The sequence below is a fragment of the Salvelinus fontinalis genome, unplaced genomic scaffold (assembly GCF_029448725.1).
Source record: "Salvelinus fontinalis isolate EN_2023a unplaced genomic scaffold, ASM2944872v1 scaffold_0078, whole genome shotgun sequence".
Classification (NCBI taxonomy): Eukaryota; Metazoa; Chordata; class Actinopteri; order Salmoniformes; family Salmonidae; genus Salvelinus; species Salvelinus fontinalis.
Genome location: NW_026600287.1, coordinates 394,208 through 413,253, shown reverse-complemented (window position 1 = coordinate 413,253; position 19,046 = coordinate 394,208). Strand labels below are relative to the sequence as shown.

The 19,046-nt window shown below is 47.0% G+C and overlaps 1 protein-coding gene across 3 annotated transcripts in view; it reads right to left on the bottom strand.

Annotated features, from left to right (window-relative positions):
- The window catches only part of LOC129842953 (proline-rich protein 5-like), a 71,856-nt gene that overhangs the window by 11,885 nt on the left and 40,925 nt on the right, over window positions 1-19,046 (bottom strand). For all 3 annotated transcript variants that reach the window (XM_055911671.1, XM_055911670.1, XM_055911673.1), the window contains 4 exons: window positions 15,896-15,944; window positions 12,947-13,004; window positions 11,606-11,697; window positions 10,182-10,322 (listed from right to left, as the gene is read on the bottom strand). In XM_055911671.1, coding sequence (XP_055767646.1) covers window positions 10,182-10,322; window positions 11,606-11,697; window positions 12,947-13,004; window positions 15,896-15,944 — 340 coding nt within the window. The remainder of the gene's footprint in view (window positions 1-10,181; window positions 10,323-11,605; window positions 11,698-12,946; window positions 13,005-15,895; window positions 15,945-19,046) is intronic.

Sequence of the window (19,046 nt, the reverse complement as noted above, 5' to 3'; positions counted from 1 at the left end):
GTAATTTCCCTCACCCCTCCTCACCCCGGGACTTCAAACAAGAATGTGTTTCCTTACATTAGCTTGGTCCTGTTCTCTCCTCTCTATTGGTCCTGTTCTCTCCTCTCTATTGGTCCTGTTCTCTCCTCTCTATTGGTCCTGTTCTCTCCTCTCTATTGGTCCTGTTCTCTCCTCTCTATTGGTCCTGTTCTCTCCTCTCTATTGGTCCTGTTCTCTCCTCTCTATTGGTCCTGTTCTCTGTTCTCTCCTCTCTATTGGTCCTGTTCTCTGTTCTCTCCTCTCTCCTGGTCCTGTTCTCTCCTCTCTCTTGGTCCTGTTCTCTCCTCTCTCCTCTCTCTTGGTCCTGTTCTCTCCTCTCTCCTCTCTCTTGGTCCTGTTCTCTGTTCTCTCCTCCCTCTTGGTCCTGTTCTCTGTTATCTCCTCTCTCTAGGTCCTGTTCTCTCCTCTCTCCTCTCTCTTGGTCCTGTTCTCTGTTCTCTCCTCCCTCTTGGTCCTGTTCTCTGTTATCTCCTCTCTCTAGGTCCTGTTCTCTCCTCTCTCCTCTCTCTTGGTCCTGTTCTCTGTTCTCTCCTCTCTATTGGTCCTGTTCTCTGTTCTCTCCTCTCTCTTGGTCCTGTTCTCTGTTCTCTCCTCTCTCTTGGTCCTGTTCTCTGTTCTCTCCTCTCTCTTGGTCCTGTTCTCTCCTCTCTCCTCCCTCTTGGTCCTGTTCTCTCCTCTCTCCTCTCTCTTGGTCCTGTTCTCTGTTCTCTCCTCTCTCTTGGTCCTGTTCTCTGTTCTCTCCTCTCTCTTGGTCCTGTTCTCTGTTCTCTCTTGGTCCTGTTCTCTGTTCTCTCCTCTCTCTTGGTCCTGTTCTCTGTTCTCTCCTCTCTCTTGGTCCTGTTCTCTCCTCTCTCTTGGTCCTGTTCTCTGTTCTCTCCTCCCTCTTGGCCCTGTTCTCTGTTCTCTCATCTCTCTTGGTCCTGTTCTCTGTTCTCTCCTCTCTCTTGGTCCTGTTCTCTGTTCTCTCTTGGTCCTGTTCTCTGTTCTCTCCTCTCTCTTGGTCCTGTTCTCTGTTCTCTCCTCTCTCTTGGTCCTGTTCTCTCCTCTCTCTTGGTCCTGTTCTCTGTTCTCTCCTCTCTCTTGGTCCTGTTCTCTGTTCTCTCCTCTCTCCTCTCTCTTGGTCCTGTTCTCTCCTCTCTCCTCTCTCTTGGTCCTGTTCTCTGTTCTCTCCTCTTTCCTCTCTCTTGGTCCTGTTCTCTGTTCTCTCCTCTTTCCTCTCTCTTGGTCCTGTTCTCTGTTATCTCCTCTCTCTTGGTCCTATTCTCTCCTCTCTCCTCTCTCTAGGTCCTGTTCTCTGTTCTCTCCTCCCTCTTGGCCCTGTTCTCTGTTCTCTCCTCTCTCTTGGTCCTGTTCTCTGTTCTCTCCTCTCTCTTGGTCCTGTTCTCTGTTCTCTCCTCCCTCTTGGCCCTGTTCTCTGTTCTCTCCTCTCTCTTGGTCCTATTCCCTGTTCTCTCCTCTCTCTTGGTCCTATTCTCTCCTCTCTCCTCTCTCTTGGTCCTGTTCTCTGTTCTCTCCTCTCTCTTGGTCCTGTTCTCTGTTCTCTCCTCTCTCTTGGTCCTGTTCTCTGCTCCGGTCTCTGTAGCCAGATTTGTCTGTGACGACTGGTCTCTATAGCCAGACTGTCCTTCTGGTCAGCCAGGTTTGTCTGTGACGACCAGTCTCTGTAGCCAGACTGTCCTCTCTGGTCAGCCAGCCTTGTCTGTGACCACCGGTCTCTGTAGCCAGACTGTGCTCACTCAGTCTGTACCTAGTCAGTGTTTTCCTCAGTTTTCTATAAGTCACAGTGGTCAGATAGTCTGCCACCAAGTACTGTCTGTAGCATTGAAGTTTACTTGGATTTTGTTTGTGGTGTCTTTCCAATAGGTGATGTATTTTTCTTTTTGCTTTGTGATGATTTGATTGGGCCAGATTTTCTGAGTGATATCCTGAGGCTCTATGGGGTTGGTTTGGGTTAGTGAACTGAGCCTCAGAACCAGCTGGCTGAGGGGACTCTTCTCTTGTTTCATCTCTTGACATTGCAGAGGTGTGTGATGCAATGTTTTGGGGTCACTTGTTTTTAGATGGGTGTAAAATGTGATGTCTCTTTTTTCTATTTGAATGAGGTGCTGCAACACAGTCTGGAAAAACTCTGCATGTAGTATTTCAATTGGATGTTTGTCCCATTTGGTAAATTAATTATTAATACTTCACTGCCATATAGAGCAACTGGTTCAATAACAGATTAGATTTTTGTTGTTGACAGATTCTAATTGGAATTTCGATTTTAATGTTCCTTCCTGGCATGCTCTTCTTGCTTTGTCTCTCAGCTCATTCACAACCATGTGAAAGCGACCTGTGTTGCTGATATTTAGGCCTAGATATGTGTAGTTTTTTGTGTGTTCTAATAGAACTGTGTCCAAATATAATTTATATTTTTCATCCTGATTTACAGACCTTTTCTGGAATATCATTATATTCTTTTATTTTTTTTGGTTAACGGTCAGAGTCCAGGTCTGACAGAGCCTGTGATTAACGGTCAGAGCCCAGGTCTGACGGAACCTGTGGTTAACGGTCAGAGCCCAGGTCTGACGGAACCTGTGGTTAACGGTCAGAGCCCAGGTCTGACGGAACCTGTGGTTAACGGTCAGAGCCCAGGTCTGACGGAACCTGTGGTTAACGGTCAGAGCCCAGGTCTGACAGAACCTGTGGTTAACGGTCAGAGCCCAGGTCTGACAGAACCTGTGGTTAACGGTCAGAGTCCAGGTCTGACAGAACCTGTGGTTAACGGTCAGAGCCCAGGTCTGACAGAACCTGTGGTTAACGGTCAGAGCCCAGGTCTGACAGAACCTGTGGTTAACGGTCAGAGCCCAGGTCTGACAGAACCTGTGGTTAACGGTCAGAGCCCAGGTCTGACAGAACCTGTGGTTAACGGTCAGAGCCCAGGTCTGACAGAACCTGTGGTTAACGGTCAGAGCCCAGGTCTGACGGAACCTGTGGTTAACGGTCAGAGCCCAGGTCTGACGGAACCTGTAATTAACGGTCAGAGTCCAGGTCTGACAGAACCTGTGGTTAACGGTTAGAGTCCAGGTCTGAACCAGATGATCTAGGTGCTGCTGTAACTCCTCCTTAGTGGGAGACGGCAGCACCAGGTCATCTGTCTACAGCAGACCCTCCTTAGTGGGAGACAGCAGACCCTCCTTAGTGGGAGACGGCAGCACCAGGTCATCTGTCTACAGCAGACCCTCCTTAGTGGGAGACAGCAGACCCTCCTTAGTGGGAGACAGCAGACCCTCCTTAGTGGGAGACAGCAGACCCTCCTTAGTGGGAGACAGCATACCCTCCTTAGTGGGAGACAGCAGACCCTCCTTAGTGGGAGACAGCAGACCCTCCTTAGTGGGAGACGGCAGACCCTCCTTAGTGGGAGACGGCAGACCCTCCTTAGTGGGAGACAGCAGACCCTCCTTAGTGGGAGACAGCAGACCCTCCTTAGTGGGAGACAGCAGACCCTCCTTAGTGGGAGACGGCAGACCCTCCTTAGTGGGAGACAGCAGCACCAGGTCATCTGTCTACAGCAGACCCTCCTTAGTGGGAGACAGCAGCACCAGGTCATCTGTCTACAGCAGACCCTCCTTAGTGGGAGACAACAGCACCAGGTCATCTGCATACAGCAGACCCTCCTTAGTGGGAGACAACAGCACCAGGTCATCTGCGTACAGCAGACCCTCCTTAGTGGGAGACAACAGCACCAGGTCATCTGCATACAGCAGACCCTCCTTAGTGGGAGACAACAGCACCAGGTCATCTGTCTACAGCAGACCCTCCTTAGTGGGAGACAACAGACCCTCCTTAGTGGGAGACAGCAGCACCAGGTCATCTGTCTACAGCAGACCCTCCTTAGTGGGAGACGGCAGCACCAGGTCATCTGTCTACAGCAGACCCTCCTTAGTGGGAGACAGCAGACCCTCCTTAGTGGGAGACAGCAGACCCTCCTTAGTGGGAGACAGCAGACCCTCCTTAGTGGGAGACGGCAGCACCAGGTCATCTGTCTACAGCAGACCCTCCTTAGTGGGAGACAGCAGACCCTCCTTAGTGGGAGACAGCAGCACCAGGTCATCTGTCTACAGCAGACCCTCCTTAGTGGGAGACAGCAGCACCAGGTCATCTGTCTACAGCAGACCCTCCTTAGTGGGAGACAACAGCACCAGGTCATCTGTCTACAGCAGACCCTCCTTAGTGGGAGACAGCAGCACCAGGTCATCTGTCTACAGCAGACCCTCCTTAGTGGGAGACAACAGCACCAGGTCATCTGCATACAGCAGACCCTCCTTAGTGGGAGACAGCAGCACCAGGTCATCTGTCTACAGCAGACCCTCCTTAGTGGGAGACAGCAGACCCTCCTTAGTGGGAGACAACAGCACCAGGTCATCTGTCTACAGCAGACCCTCCTTAGTGGGAGACAGCAGACCCTCCTTAGTGGGAGACAGCAGACCCTCCTTAGTGGGAGACAACAGCACCAGGTCATCTGTCTACAGCAGACCCTCCTTAGTGGGAGACAGCAGACCCTCCTTAGTGGGAGACAGCAGCACCAGGTCATCTGTCTACAGCAGACCCTCCTTAGTGGGAGACGGCAGCACCAGGTCATCTGTCTACAGCAGACCCTCCTTAGTGGGAGACAGCAGCACCAGGTCATCTGTCTACAGCAGACCCTCCTTAGTGGGAGACAGCAGCACCAGGTCATCTGCATACAGCAGACCCTCCTTAGTGGGAGACAGCAGCACCAGGTCATCTGTCTACAGCAGACCCTCCTTAGTGGGAGACAGCAGACCCTCCTTAGTGGGAGACAGCAGCACCAGGTCATCTGTCTACAGCAGACCCTCCTTAGTGGGAGACAGCAGCACCAGGTCATCTGTCTACAGCAGACCCTCCTTAGTGGGAGACAGCAGACCCTCCTTAGTGGGAGACAGCAGCACCAGGTCATCTACATACAGCAGACCCTCCTTAGTGGGAGACAACAGCACCAGGTCATCTGCGTACAGCAGACCCTCCTTAGTGGGAGACAGCAGACCCTCCTTAGTGGGAGACAGCAGCACCAGGTCATCTGTCTACAGCAGACCCTCCTTAGTGGGAGACAACAGCACCAGGTCATCTGTCTACAGCAGACCCTCCTTAGTGGGAGACGGCAGACCAGGTCATCTGTCTACAGCAGACCCTCCTTAGTGGGAGACAGCAGCACCAGGTCATCTGCGTACAGCAGACCCTCCTTAGTGGGAGACAGCAGACCCTCCTTAGTGGGAGACAGCAGCACCAGGTCATCTGCATACAGCAGACCCTCCTTAGTGGGAGACAGCAGACCCTCCTTAGTGGGAGACGGCAGCACCAGGTCATCTGCATACAGCAGACCCTCCTTAGTGGGAGACAGCAGCACCAGGTCATCTGCATACAGCAGACCCTCCTTAGTGGGAGACAGCAGCACCAGGTCATCTACATACAGCAGACCCTCCTTAGTGGGAGACAGCAGCACCAGGTCATCTGCATACAGCAGACCCTCCTTAGTGGGAGACAACAGCACCAGGTCATCTGTCTACAGCAGACCCTCCTTAGTGGGAGACGGCAGCAGCAGGTCATCTGTCTACAGCAGACCCTCCTTAGTGGGAGACAGCAGACCCTCCTTAGTGGGAGACGGCAGACCCTCCTTAGTGGGAGACGGCAGCACCAGGTCATCTGCATACAGCAGACCCTCCTTAGTGGGAGACAGCAGACCCTCCTTAGTGGGAGACAACAGCACCAGGTCATCTGTCTACAGCAGACCCTCCTTAGTGGGAGACAGCAGCACCAGGTCATCTGTCTACAGCAGACCCTCCTTAGTGGGAGACAGCAGCACCAGGTCATCTGTCTACAGCAGACCCTCCTTAGTGGGAGACAGCAGACCCTCCTTAGTGGGAGACGGCAGCACCAGGTCATCTGCATACAGCAGACCCTCCTTAGTGGGAGACAACAGCACCAGGTCATCTACATACAGCAGACCCTCCTTAGTGGGAGACAGCAGCACCAGGTCATCTGTCTACAGCAGACCCTCCTTAGTGGGAGACGGCAGCACCAGGTCATCTGCATACAGCAGACCCTCCTTAGTGGGAGACAGCAGACCCTCCTTAGTGGGAGACAGCAGCACCAGGTCATCTACATACAGCAGACCCTCCTTAGTGGGAGACAGCAGACCCTCCTTAGTGGGAGACAGCAGCACCAGGTCATCTGTCTACAGCAGACCCTCCTTAGTGGGAGACGGCAGCACCAGGTCATCTGCATACAGCAGACCCTCCTTAGTGGGAGACAACAGACCCTCCTTAGTGGGAGACAGCAGACCCTCCTTAGTGGGAGACAGCAGACCCTCCTTAGTGGGAGACAGCAGACCCTCCTTAGTGGGAGACAGCAGACCCTCCTTAGTGGGAGACAGCAGCACCAGGTCATCTACATACAGCAGACCCTCCTTAGTGGGAGACAGCAGCACCAGGTCATCTGCATACAGCAGACCCTCCTTAGTGGGAGACAGCAGCACCAGGTCATCTGCATACAGCAGACCCTCCTTAGTGGGAGACGGCAGCACCAGGTCATCTGCATACAGCAGACCCTCCTTAGTGGGAGACAGCAGACCCTCCTTAGTGGGAGACAGCAGCACCAGGTCATCTGTCTACAGCAGACCCTCCTTAGTGGGAGACAGCAGCACCAGGTCATCTGCATACAGCAGACCCTCCTTAGTGGGAGACGGCAGCAGCAGGTCATCTGTCTACAGCAGACCCTCCTTAGTGGGAGACGGCAGCAGCAGGTCATCTGTCTACAGCAGACCCTCCTTAGTGGGAGACAGCAGACCCTCCTTAGTGGGAGACAGCAGACCCTCCTTAGTGGGAGACAGCAGACCCTCCTTAGTGGGAGACAGCAGCACCAGGTCATCTGCATACAGCAGACCCTCCTTAGTGGGAGACAGCAGACCCTCCTTAGTGGGAGACAGCAGCACCAGGTCATCTGCATACAGCAGACCCTCCTTAGTGGGAGACAACAGCACCAGGTCATCTGTCTACAGCAGACCCTCCTTAGTGGGAGACAGCAGACCCTCCTTAGTGGGAGACAGCAGACCCTCCTTAGTGGGAGACGGCAGCACCAGGTCATCTGTCTACAGCAGACCCCCCTTGTGGGAGACAGCAGCACCAGGTCATCTGTCTACAGCAGACCCTCCTTAGTGGGAGACAGCAGACCCTCCTTAGTGGGAGACGGCAGCACCAGGTCATCTGCATACAGCAGACCCTCCTTAGTGGGAGACAACAGCACCAGGTCATCTACATACAGCAGACCCTCCTTAGTGGGAGACAGCAGCACCAGGTCATCTACATACAGCAGACCCTCCTTAGTGGGAGACAACAGCACCAGGTCATCTGCGTACAGCAGACCCTCCTTAGTGGGAGACAGCAGACCCTCCTTAGTGGGAGACAGCAGACCCTCCTTAGTGGGAGACAGCAGACCCTCCTTAGTGGGAGACAGCAGCACCAGGTCATCTGCGTACAGCAGACACTTGATTTCAGTGTTGTGTAGGGTGATACCAGGAGCTGCCGATTCTTCTAATGTTTAATGTTTTGCCAATTCATTAATGTAGATGTTAAATAGTGTTGGACTTATTGAGCAGCCCTGTTTCACTCCCCGTACCTGAGAGAAGATGTCTGTTTGCTTGTTGCCAATTCTAACCGCACATTTGTTTTTAGTGTACACTGATTTAAAAACATATGTTTTCCTTCCAATTCCACTTTCTATTATTTAAAAAAAATACCTTTGTGCCAAATTGAATCAAATGCTTTCTTGAAGTCTACAAAACACGAGTAGATTGTGCCTTTGTTTTGGTTTACTTGTTGCTCAATTAGAGTGTGGAGGGTGGAAATGAGGTCTTTAAAAATAATCCAATCTGGCTTCTGTTGAGGACGTTGTGTTCATCAAGGACATGGTGTAGTCTGCTATTTATGATACTGCAGAGAATTTAACTCTTTGGACTCATCACATGAGCTGCTGCGACTGTTTATGATCTATCCTGTTGCCTAGTCACTTTATCCCTACCTATATGTACATAGCTACCTCAATTACTTTGTACCCCTAAACATCGACTTGGTACTGGTACCCCGTGTATACAGCCAAGTTATTACCTCGTACCCCAGCACATCAACTCAGTACTGGTACCCCGTGTATACAGCCAAGTTATTACCTCGTACCCCAGCACATCAACTCAGTACTGGTACCCCGTGTATACAGCCAAGTTATTACCTCGTACCCCAGCACATCAACTCAGTACTGGTACCCCGTGTATACAGCCAAGTTATTACCTCGTACCCCAGCACATCAACTCAGTACTGGTACCCCGTGTATACAGCCAAGTTATTACCTCGTACCCCTACACATCAACCCAGTACTGGTACCCCGTGTATACAGCCAAGTTATTACCTCGTACCCCAGCACATCAACTCAGTACTGGTACCCCGTGTATACAGCCAAGTTATTACCTCGTACCCCAGCACATCAACTCAGTACTGGTACCCCGTGTATACAGCCAAGTTATTACCTCGCACCCCAGCACATCAACTCAGTACTGGTACCCCGTGTATACAGCCAAGTTATTACCTCGTACCCCAACACATCAACTCAGTACTGGTACCCCGTGTATACAGCCAAGTTATTACATCGTACCACAGCACATCAACTCAGGACTGGTACCCCGTGTATACAGCCAAGTTATTACCTCGTACCCCTGCACATCAACTCAGTACTGGTACCCTGTGTATACAGTACTGAGTTGTCTCTCTGCATTGTAGGGAAGGGCCCGTCAGTCAGCATGTCATTGTAGGGAAGGGCCCGTCAGTCAGCATGTCATTGTAGGGAAGGGCCCGTCAGTCAGCATGTCATTGTTGGGAAGGGCCCGTCAGTCAGCATGTCATTGTTGGGAAGGGCCCGTCAGTCAGCATGTCATTGTAGGGAAGGGCCAGTCAGTCAGCATGTCATTGTAGGGAAGGGCCCGTCAGTCAGCATGTTGGGAAGGGCCCGTCAGTCAGCATGTCATTGTAGGGAAGGGCCAGTCAGTCAGCATGTCATTGTAGGGAAGGGCCCGTCAGTCAGCATGTCATTGTTGGGAAGGGCCCGTCAGTCAGCATGTCATTGTTGGGAAGGGCCCGTCAGTCAGCATGTCATTGTTGGGAAGGGCCCGTCAGTCAGCATGTTGGGAAGGGCCCGTCAGTCAGCATGTCATTGTAGGGAAGGGCCCGTCAGTCAGCATGTCATTGTAGGGAAGGGCCCATCAGTCAGCATGTCATTGTTGGGAAGGGCCCGTCAGTCAGCATGTCATTGTAGGGAAGGGCCCGTCAGTCAGCATTTCATTGTTGAGAAGGGCCCGTCAGTTAGCATGTCATTGTTAGTCTACACCTGCTGTTTACGATGTGACAAATAACATTTGATTTGAGTCCAATCAAATCAAAATCAAATCAAATGTATTTAAATAGTCCTTCACACATCAGCTGATGTGTCAAAGTGCTGTACAGAAACCAAGCCTAAAACCCCAAACAGCAAGCAATGCAGGTGTAGAAGCACGGTGGCTAGGAAAAACTCCCTAGAAAGGCCAAAACCTAGGAAGAAACCTAGAGAGGAACCAGGCTATGAGGGGTGGCCAGTCCTCTTCTGGCTGTGCCGGGTGGAGATTATAACAGAACATGGCCAAGATGTTCAAATGTTCATAAATGACCAGCATGGTCAAATAATAATAATCACAGTAGTTGTTGAGGGTGCAACAGGTCAGCACCTCAGGAGTAAATGTCAGTTGGCTTTTCATAGCCGATCATTAAGAGTATCTCTACCGCTCCTGCTGTCTCTAGAGAGTTGAAAACAGCAGGTCTGGGACAGGTAGCACGTCCGGTGAACAGGTCAGGGTTCCATAGCCGCAGGCAGAACAGTTGAAACTGGAGCAGCAGCACGGCCAGGAGTCCTTATGTGTGTGTCTGAGTGCACGCCTCTGTACGTGTTTGACTGTGTGTGTGTGTGTGTGTGTGTGTGTGTGTGTGTGTGTTTGTATGTGTGTGTGTGTGTGGGTGTGTATGCCTCTGTACATGTTTGACTGTGTGTGTGTGTGCCTCTCTACTCCCTACCTGCAGTATAAGCAACATCTGTATGATAGAGGGGGGGACACGGGCGCGGGGGCGGGACAGGGCGTCCTCCAGCTTGATGTTCAGAGTGATGATGCTTCTGAAGTGAAGCAGGGCCAGCTGACGCACCGACGGCTCCTTACCCTGGTGGAGATTACACACAGAGATTACACACAGAGATTACACACAGAGATTACACACAGAGATTACACACAGAGATTACACACAGAGAGATTACACACAGAGATTACACACAGAGATTACACACAGAGATTACACACACAGAGATTACACACAGAAATTACACACACAGAGATTACACACACAGAGATTACACACACAGAGATTACACACACAGAGATTACACACACAGAGATTACACACACAGAGATTACACACACAGAGATTACACACAGAGATTACACACACAGAGAGATTACACACACAGAGATTACACACAGAGATTACTCACACAGAGATTACACACACAGAGATTACACACACAGAGATTACACACACAGAGATTACACACAGAGATTACACACACATAGATTACACACACAGAGATTACACACACAGAGATTACACACACAGAGATTACACACACATAGATTACACACACAGAGATTACACACAAAGATTACACACACAGAGATTACACACACAGAGACATGCACACACAGAGATTACACACAGAGAATACACACAGAGATTACACACAGAGATTACACACAGAGACATGCACACACAGAGACATGCACACACAGAGATTACACACACAGAGACATGCACACACAGAGATTACACACAGAGATCACACACAGAGATTACGAGAGAGGGAGAGAGAGACAGAGACAGAGAGACAGACAGACAGAGGGAAAGAGAGAAAGAGAGAGAGAGAGAGACAGAGAGAAAGAGAGAGAGAGAGAAAGAGAGAGAGAGAGAGAAAGAGACAGAGACAGAGACCGAGAGAGACAGAGAGAGACAGAGAGAGACAGAGAGAGAGAGAGAGAGAGAGAGAGAGAAAGACAGACAGACAGAGAGAAAGAGAGAAAGAGAGACAGACAGAGAGAAAGAGAGAGCGAGAGAGAAAGAGTGTGAGAGAGAGAGAGAGAGATACAGAGAGAGAGGGAGAGGAGACAGAGGACAGAGACAGAGAGAGAGACAGAGAGACAGAGACAGAGACAGTGGGAGAGGAGACAGAGGACAGAGACAGAGAGGAGACAGAGAGAGAGAGACAGAGAGAGAGAGAGAGACAGAGACAGAGACAGAGACAGAGACAGAGACAGAGAGAGAGAGAGAGAGAGAGAGAGAGAGAGAGAGAGAGAGAGAGAGAGAGACCATGCTTAGGGCCACTCAACATTCTATTGTGGAGCTCCTGCAACTAAATTATAAACAGTACTGACACCCTTAATGAGTAACTGTACCTGTACTGGGTAGAAGATAGCCTGAAGCATGGACAGAACATCACAGAAGAAGAAGTCCCACGTCTCTGCCAAGGAGTCCAATAGCTTCTGACCTGGAGACAACCAGGAAGTCAAAATAACCAATCAGAAATTAGCACTTGGTGTTAATTAGCATAGACTCAAAAGTGTGAATGTTCTATGTTTGATATGTTGTAATTTCTCCTGGTTTGTCACAGATACTGTCACAGATCCTCAAAACCACAGCAGCAGAGAGCTGCATCAACACCTCTCACACACTGAGATCTGAGAACTGCTTGTGGCAGAGGGAATCCGGAGAGAGATTTAGTTATCAGTTAGCTGTTTCTGAGCAGTGCTGACAAATGGCACAGTGGTGTGGGCAGCTGGGTCATCACGGTGGCGGCTGTGTTACGGTGGCGGTTACGGCTGGGTCATGGTGGCGGGGAGCGGCTGGGACACGGTGGTGGGGACGGCTGGGTTACGGTGGTGGGGACGGCTGGGTCACGGTGGCGGGGAGCGGCTGGGACACGGCTGGAGCAGAGGGCTACTGGGTTCAACCATCTGAAGAGGACAAGTCATTTTAAAAGGGTTCTATTGTGAGAAGCTGACTGACTGACACCAGACGAGGAACCGAAGAGAGGCAGTAAAGGGAGGGAGGAAGGATAGGAGGGTGAGGGACGAGGCCTGGTTCAACTTCTTCAACAATGTCAAATCTCACATCTGGTTGTGGTCTGAGGGCTGTGACGTTAGTAACACTTCCTGTCTGGTCGCCATGACAATAGCACTTCAGCAGAAATAAGCTGTGTACTTGATGTCAGGTGGTTTGAGCGTCTTCACCACTTGACAATACCTCAACAGAGACGATAATGGGCCACAATAGGCTACATCATGACCAACCAGTACTTCTGAAAGTACTTCAAACAATTCTATGACAGTACTTCAAACAGTACTAAAACAGTACTTCAAACATGACTTCAAACAGTACTTCAAACAGTACTTCAAACTGTACTACGACAGTACTTCAAACAGTACTACGACAGTACTTCAAACAGTACTATACCAGTACTTCAAACAGTACTACGGCAGTACTTCAAGCAGTACTACTGCGGTACTTCAAACAGTACTACGACAGTACTTCAAACAGTACTACGACAGTACTTCAAACAGTACTACAACAGTACTTCAAACAGTACTATGACAGTACTTCAAACAGTACTACTGCGGTACTTCAAACAGTACTATGACAGTACTACGACAGTACTTCAAACAGTACAAACAGTACTACGACAGTACTTCAAACAGTGCTACATCTTTATTGTATTAGTAATGTAGCATGATACATACCTTCATAGAACCGCATTTTGTCCCTCAGTATCACCATTCCCTTTGTCAGTAGCTGATTCTGCAGAGGAAAGAAAACAAAGTTTCACATTCTACGACCCGGACTTTTTTTTACTATATTATGAGTAATGTTAGTAATATCCACGTAATATTAGTAATATCAGAGTAATGTTAGTAATATTAGAGTAGTATTAGTAATATCAGACTCGTGTTAGTACTACTAGAGTAATGTTAGTAATATTAGTAATATCAGAGTAATGTTAGTCATATTAGTAATATCAGAGTGATGTTAGTAATATTGGTAATATCCGAGCAATGTTAGCAATATCAGAGCAATGTTAGTAATATTAGAGTAATGTTAGTAATAGCGGAGTAATGTTAGTAATATTAGAGTGGTATTACTAATATCAGAGTAATGTTAGTAATATTAGAGTAGTATTGCCAATATCAGAGTAATGTTAGTACTATTAGTAATATCGGAGTAATGTTAGTAATACTAGAGTGGTATTAGTAATATCAGAGTAATGTTAGCAATATTAGAGTAGTATTACTAATATCAGAGTAATGTTAGTACTATTAGTAATAGCGGAGTAATGTTAGTAGTGTTAGAGTGGTATTAGTAATATCAGAGTAATGTTAGCAATATTAGTAATATCAGAGTAGTGTTAGTACTATTAGTAATATCAGAGTAATACTAGTAATATTAGAGTAGTAGTAGTACTATCCGAGTAATACTAGTAATATTAGAGTAGTAGTAGTACTATCCGAGTAATGCTAGTAATATTAGTAATATCGGAGTACTCTTAGTAATATCAGTAATATCAGAGCAATGTTAGTAATATCAGGGTAATGTTAGTACTATTAGTAATATCGGAGTAATGTTAGTAATATCAGAGTACTGTTAGTAATATCAGAGTGATGTTAGCAATATCAAAGTAATACTAGCAATATCAGAGTATCGTTAGTAATATCAGAGTAGTGTTAGTAATATTGGATTAGCATTAGTAATATCAGAGTATTGTTAGTAATATCAGAGTAATACTAGTAATATCAGAGTAGCATTAGTAATATCAGAGTAGTGGTAGTAATATCAGAGTAATACTAGTAATATCAGAGTAGTATTTGTAATATCATAGTACTTCTAGTAATATCAGAGTACCGTTAGTACTACCAGAGTAGTGTTAGTAATATCAGAGTAATGTTAGTAATAGCAGAGTAATGTTTGTAATATTAGTAATACCAGAGTAGTGTTAGTAATATTAGTAATATCCGAGTAATGATGGTAATATCAGAGTAATGTTGGTGATATCAGAGTAATATTAGTAACATCAGAGAAATATTAGTTCTATCGGAGTACTGTTAGTAATATCAGAGTAATGTTAGTAATATCAGAGTAATATTAGTAATATCAGAGTAATGTTAGTAATATCAGAGTAATATTAGTAATATCAGAGTAATATTAGTTCTATCGGAGTACTGTTTGTGATATCAGAGTACTGTTTGTAATATCAGAGTACTGTTTGTAATATCAGAGTAATGTTAATATCAGAGTACTGTTTGTAATATCAGAGTAATGTTAATATCAGAGTACTGTTTGTAATATCAGAGTACTGTTTGTAATATCAGAGTAATGTTAATATCAGAGTACTGTTTGTAATATCAGAGTACTGTTTGTAATATCAGAGTAATATTAGTAATATCAGAGTAATGTTAATATCAGAGTACTGTTTGTAATATCAGAGTACTGTTTGTAATATCAGAGTCATGTTAGTATCAGAGTCATGTTAATATCAGAGTCATGTTAATATCAGAGTCATGTTAGTAATTTCAGAGTCATGTTAATATCAGAGTCATGTTAATATCAGAGTCATGTTAATATCAGAGTCATGTTAGTAATATCAGAGTCATGTTAATATCAGAGTCATGTTAATATCAGAGTCATGTTAATATCAGAGTCGTGTTAGTATCAGAGTCATGTTAATATCAGAGTCATGTTAATACCAGAGTCATGTTAATATCAGAGTCATGTTAATACCAGAGTCATGTTAATACCAGAGTCATGTTAATATCAGAGTCATGTTAATATCAGAGTCGTGTTAATATCAGAGTCGTGTTAATATCAGAGTCATGTTAATATCAGAGTCATGTTAATATCAGAGTCGTGTTAATATCAGAGTCGTGTTAATATCAGAGTCATGTTAGTATCAGAGTCATGTTAGTATCAGAGTCATGTTAATATCAGAGTCATGTTAGTATCAGAGTCATGTTAATATCAGAGTCATGTTAATATCAGAGTCATGTTAATATCAGAGTCATGTTAATATCAGAGTCATGTTAATATCAGAGTCATGTTAATATCAGAGTCATGTTAGTATCAGAGTCATGTTAGTATCAGAGTCATGTTAGTAATATCAGAGTCATGTTAGTATCAGAGTCATGTTAGTATCAGAGTCATGTTAATATCAGAGTCATGTTAATATCAGAGTCATGTTAATATCAGAGTCGTGTTAATATCAGAGTCATGTTAATATCAGAGTCATGTTAATATCAGAGTCGTGTTAGTATCAGAGTCATGTTAATACCAGAGTCATGTTAATATCAGAGTCATGTTAATATCAGAGTCGTGTTAATATCAGAGTCGTGTTAATATCAGAGTCATGTTAGTATCAGAGTCATGTTAGTATCAGAGTCATGTTAATATCAGAGTCATGTTAGTATCAGAGTCATGTTAATATCAGAGTCATGTTAATATCAGAGTCATGTTAATATCAGAGTCATGTTAATATCAGAGTCATGTTAATATCAGAGTCATGTTAGTATCAGAGTCATGTTAATATCAGAGTCATGTTAATATCAGAGTCATGTTAATATCAGAGTCATGTTAGTAATAGTCATGTTAATATCAGAGTCATGTTAATATCAGTGCTGAGGTGCAGAGAGACAGTCTCTTACCTGGAGGTATTCAGTGAAGAAAGAGCCCAGCTCCGTCTTCAGTAGTTGCCTAGAAGAAAACAGCAGTTTAACATCAGTGACCAGTTAGCGTTGTGAAGGCTAGGGTTAAGGTTGATCTGGGGTGTGGACATGGAGCTAGGGTTAGGGTTGATCTGGGGTGTGGACATGGAGCTAGGGTTAGGGTTGATCTGGGGTGTGGACATGGAGCTAGGGTTAGGGTTGATCTGGGGTGTGGACATGGAGCTAGGGTTAGGGTTGATCTGGGGTGTGGACATGGAGCTAGGGTTAGGGTTGATCTGGGGTGTGGACATGGAGCTAGGGTTAGGGTTAGGGTGATCTGGGGTGTGGACATGGAGCTAGGGTTAAGGTTGAGCTAGCGTTAGGGTTGATCTGGGGTGGGGACATGGAGCTAGGGTTAGGGTTGAGCGGGGGTGGGGGATGGAGCTAGGGTTAGGGTTGATCTGGGGTGTGGACATGGAGCTAGGGTTGATCTCCATTCTGAACTGGGTGGTCTCAGTCCCCCCTGACCTCCATTCTGAACTGGGTGGTCTCAGTCCCCCTGACCTCCATTCTGAACTGGGTGGTCTCAGTCCCCCCTGACCTCCATACTGAACTGGGTGGTCTCAGTCCCATCTGACCTCCATTCTGAACTGGGTGGTCTCAGTCCCATCTGACCTCCATTCTGAACTGGGTGGTCTCAGTCCCACCTGACCTCCATTCTGAACTGGGTGGTCTCAGTCCCATCTGACCTCCATTCTGAACTGGGTGGTCTCAGTCCCACCTGACCTCCATTCTGAACTGGGTGGTCTCAGTCCCATCTGACCTCCATTCTGAACTGGGTGGTCTCAGTCCCATCTGACCTCCATTCTGAACTGGGTGGTCTCAGTCCCATCTGACCTCCATTCTGAACTGGGTGGTCTCAGTCCCATCTGACCTCCATTCTGAACTGGGTGGTCTCAGTCCCATCTGACCTCCATTCTGAACTGGGTGGTCTCAGTCCCCCCTGACCTCCATACTGAACTGGGTGGTCTCAGTCCCATCTGACCTCCATACTGAACTGGGTGGTCTCAGTCCCCCTGACCTCCATACTGAACTGGGTGGTCTCAGTCCCATCTGACCTCCATTCTGAACTGGGTGGTCTCAGTCCCATCTGACCTCCATACTGAACTGGGTGGTCTCAGTCCCCCCTGACCTCCATACTGAACTGGGTGGTCTCAGTCCCCCCTGACCTCCATACTGAACTGGGTGGTCTCAGTCCCATCTGACCTCCATTCTGAACTGGGTGGTCTCAGTCCCCCCTGACCTCCATACTGAACTGGGTGGTCTCAGTCCCTCCTGACCTCCATTCTGAACTGGGTGGTCTCAGTCCCTCCTGACCTCCATTCTGAACTGGGTGGTCTCAGTCCCATCTGACCTCCATTCTGAACTGGGTGTTCTCAGTCCCCCCTGACCTCCATACTGAACTGGGTGGACACACAGAAGTAGAGACTAGACACAATATGCCACATTGTTCCTGTCTCCTTCAACACCTTCCTCACCCTTTTCACTGCCTGTCTCGCTTTCCTCACCCTTCTCACTGCCTCTCTTTCCTCACCCTTCTCACTGCCTCTCTCTCTTTCCTCACCCTTCTCACTGCCTCTCTCTCTTTCCTCACCCTTCTCACTGCCTCTCTCTCTTTCCTCACCCTTCTCACTGCCTCTCTCTCTTTCCTCACCCTTCTCACTGCCTCTCTCTCTTTCCTCACCCTTCTCACTGCCTCTCTCTCTTTCCTCACCCTTCTCACTGCATCTCTCTCTTTCCTCACCCTTCTCACTGCCTCTCTCTCTTTCCTCACCCTTCTCACTGCCTCTCTCTCTTTCCTCCCTCTTCTCACTGCCTCTCTCTCTTTCCACACCCTTCTCACTGCCTCTCTAACGGCCTTTCTTTCCTCACCCTTCTCACTGCCTCCTTCTTGAGTAAAGGTATACTTGAGTAAAGGTTAAAGATACCTTAATAGAAAATGACTCAAGTAAAAGTGAAATTCACCCAGTAAAATACAACATGAGTAAAAGTCTACAAGTATTTGTTTTTAAATACACTTAAGTATCAAAAGTAAATGTAATTGCTAAAATATACTTAAGTTTCATAAGTAAAAGTGTAAATCATTTCAAATCCCTGATTTTAATCAAACCAGACAGCACAATAATAATTATTATTATTTTATATTTATGGATAGCCAGGTGCACACTCCAACACTCAGACATATTTTACAAACGAAGCATGTGTGTTTATTGAGTCCACCAGATCAGAGGCAGTAGGGATGACCAGGGATGTTCTCTTGATAAGTGTGTAAATTAGACAATTTTTCTGTCCTGCTAAGCATTCAAAATGTAACGAGTACTTTTGGTGTCAGGGAAAATGTATGGAGTAAAAAGTACATCATTTGCTTTAGGAATGTAGTAAAGTAAAAGTTGTCATAAATATAAATAGTAAAGTACAGATACCTCAAAAACTACGTAAGTAGTACTTTAAAGTATTTTTACTTAAGCACTTTACACCACTGTCCTGTGGTGGACTGGAGAGTAAGTCAGGTGCTTCCTTTTTCACGTCCCGTAAAGAGAAGGTCATAACCACACAGGAAATGACCCATCATGTCTGGTACAGCAGCAACGGACTGACAGAGTTTCCAATCTGACTGGAAGACAGGGTTTAGAGTCATGTTCAACAGCCTAGTTACTTAGCTGACTGGAAGACAGGGTTTAGAGTCATGTCCAACAGCCTAGTTACTTAGCTGACTGGAGGACAGGGTTTAGAGTCATGTCCAACAGCCTAGTTACTTAGCTGACTGGAAGACAGGGTTTAGAGTCATGTTCAACAGCCTAGTTACTTAGCTGACTGGAAGACAGGGTTTAGAGTCATGTTCAACAGTCTAGTTACTTAGCTGACTGGAGGACAGGGTTTAGAGTCATGTCCAACAGCCTAGTTACTTAGCTGACTGGAGGACAGGGTTTAGAGTCATGTCCAACAGCCTAGTTACTTAGCTGACTGGAAGACAGGATATAGAGTCATGTCCAACAGTCTAGTTACTTAGCTGACTGGAGGACAGGGTTTAGAGTCATGTCCAACAGCCTAGTTACTTAGCTGACTGGAAGACAGGGTTTAGAGTCATGTC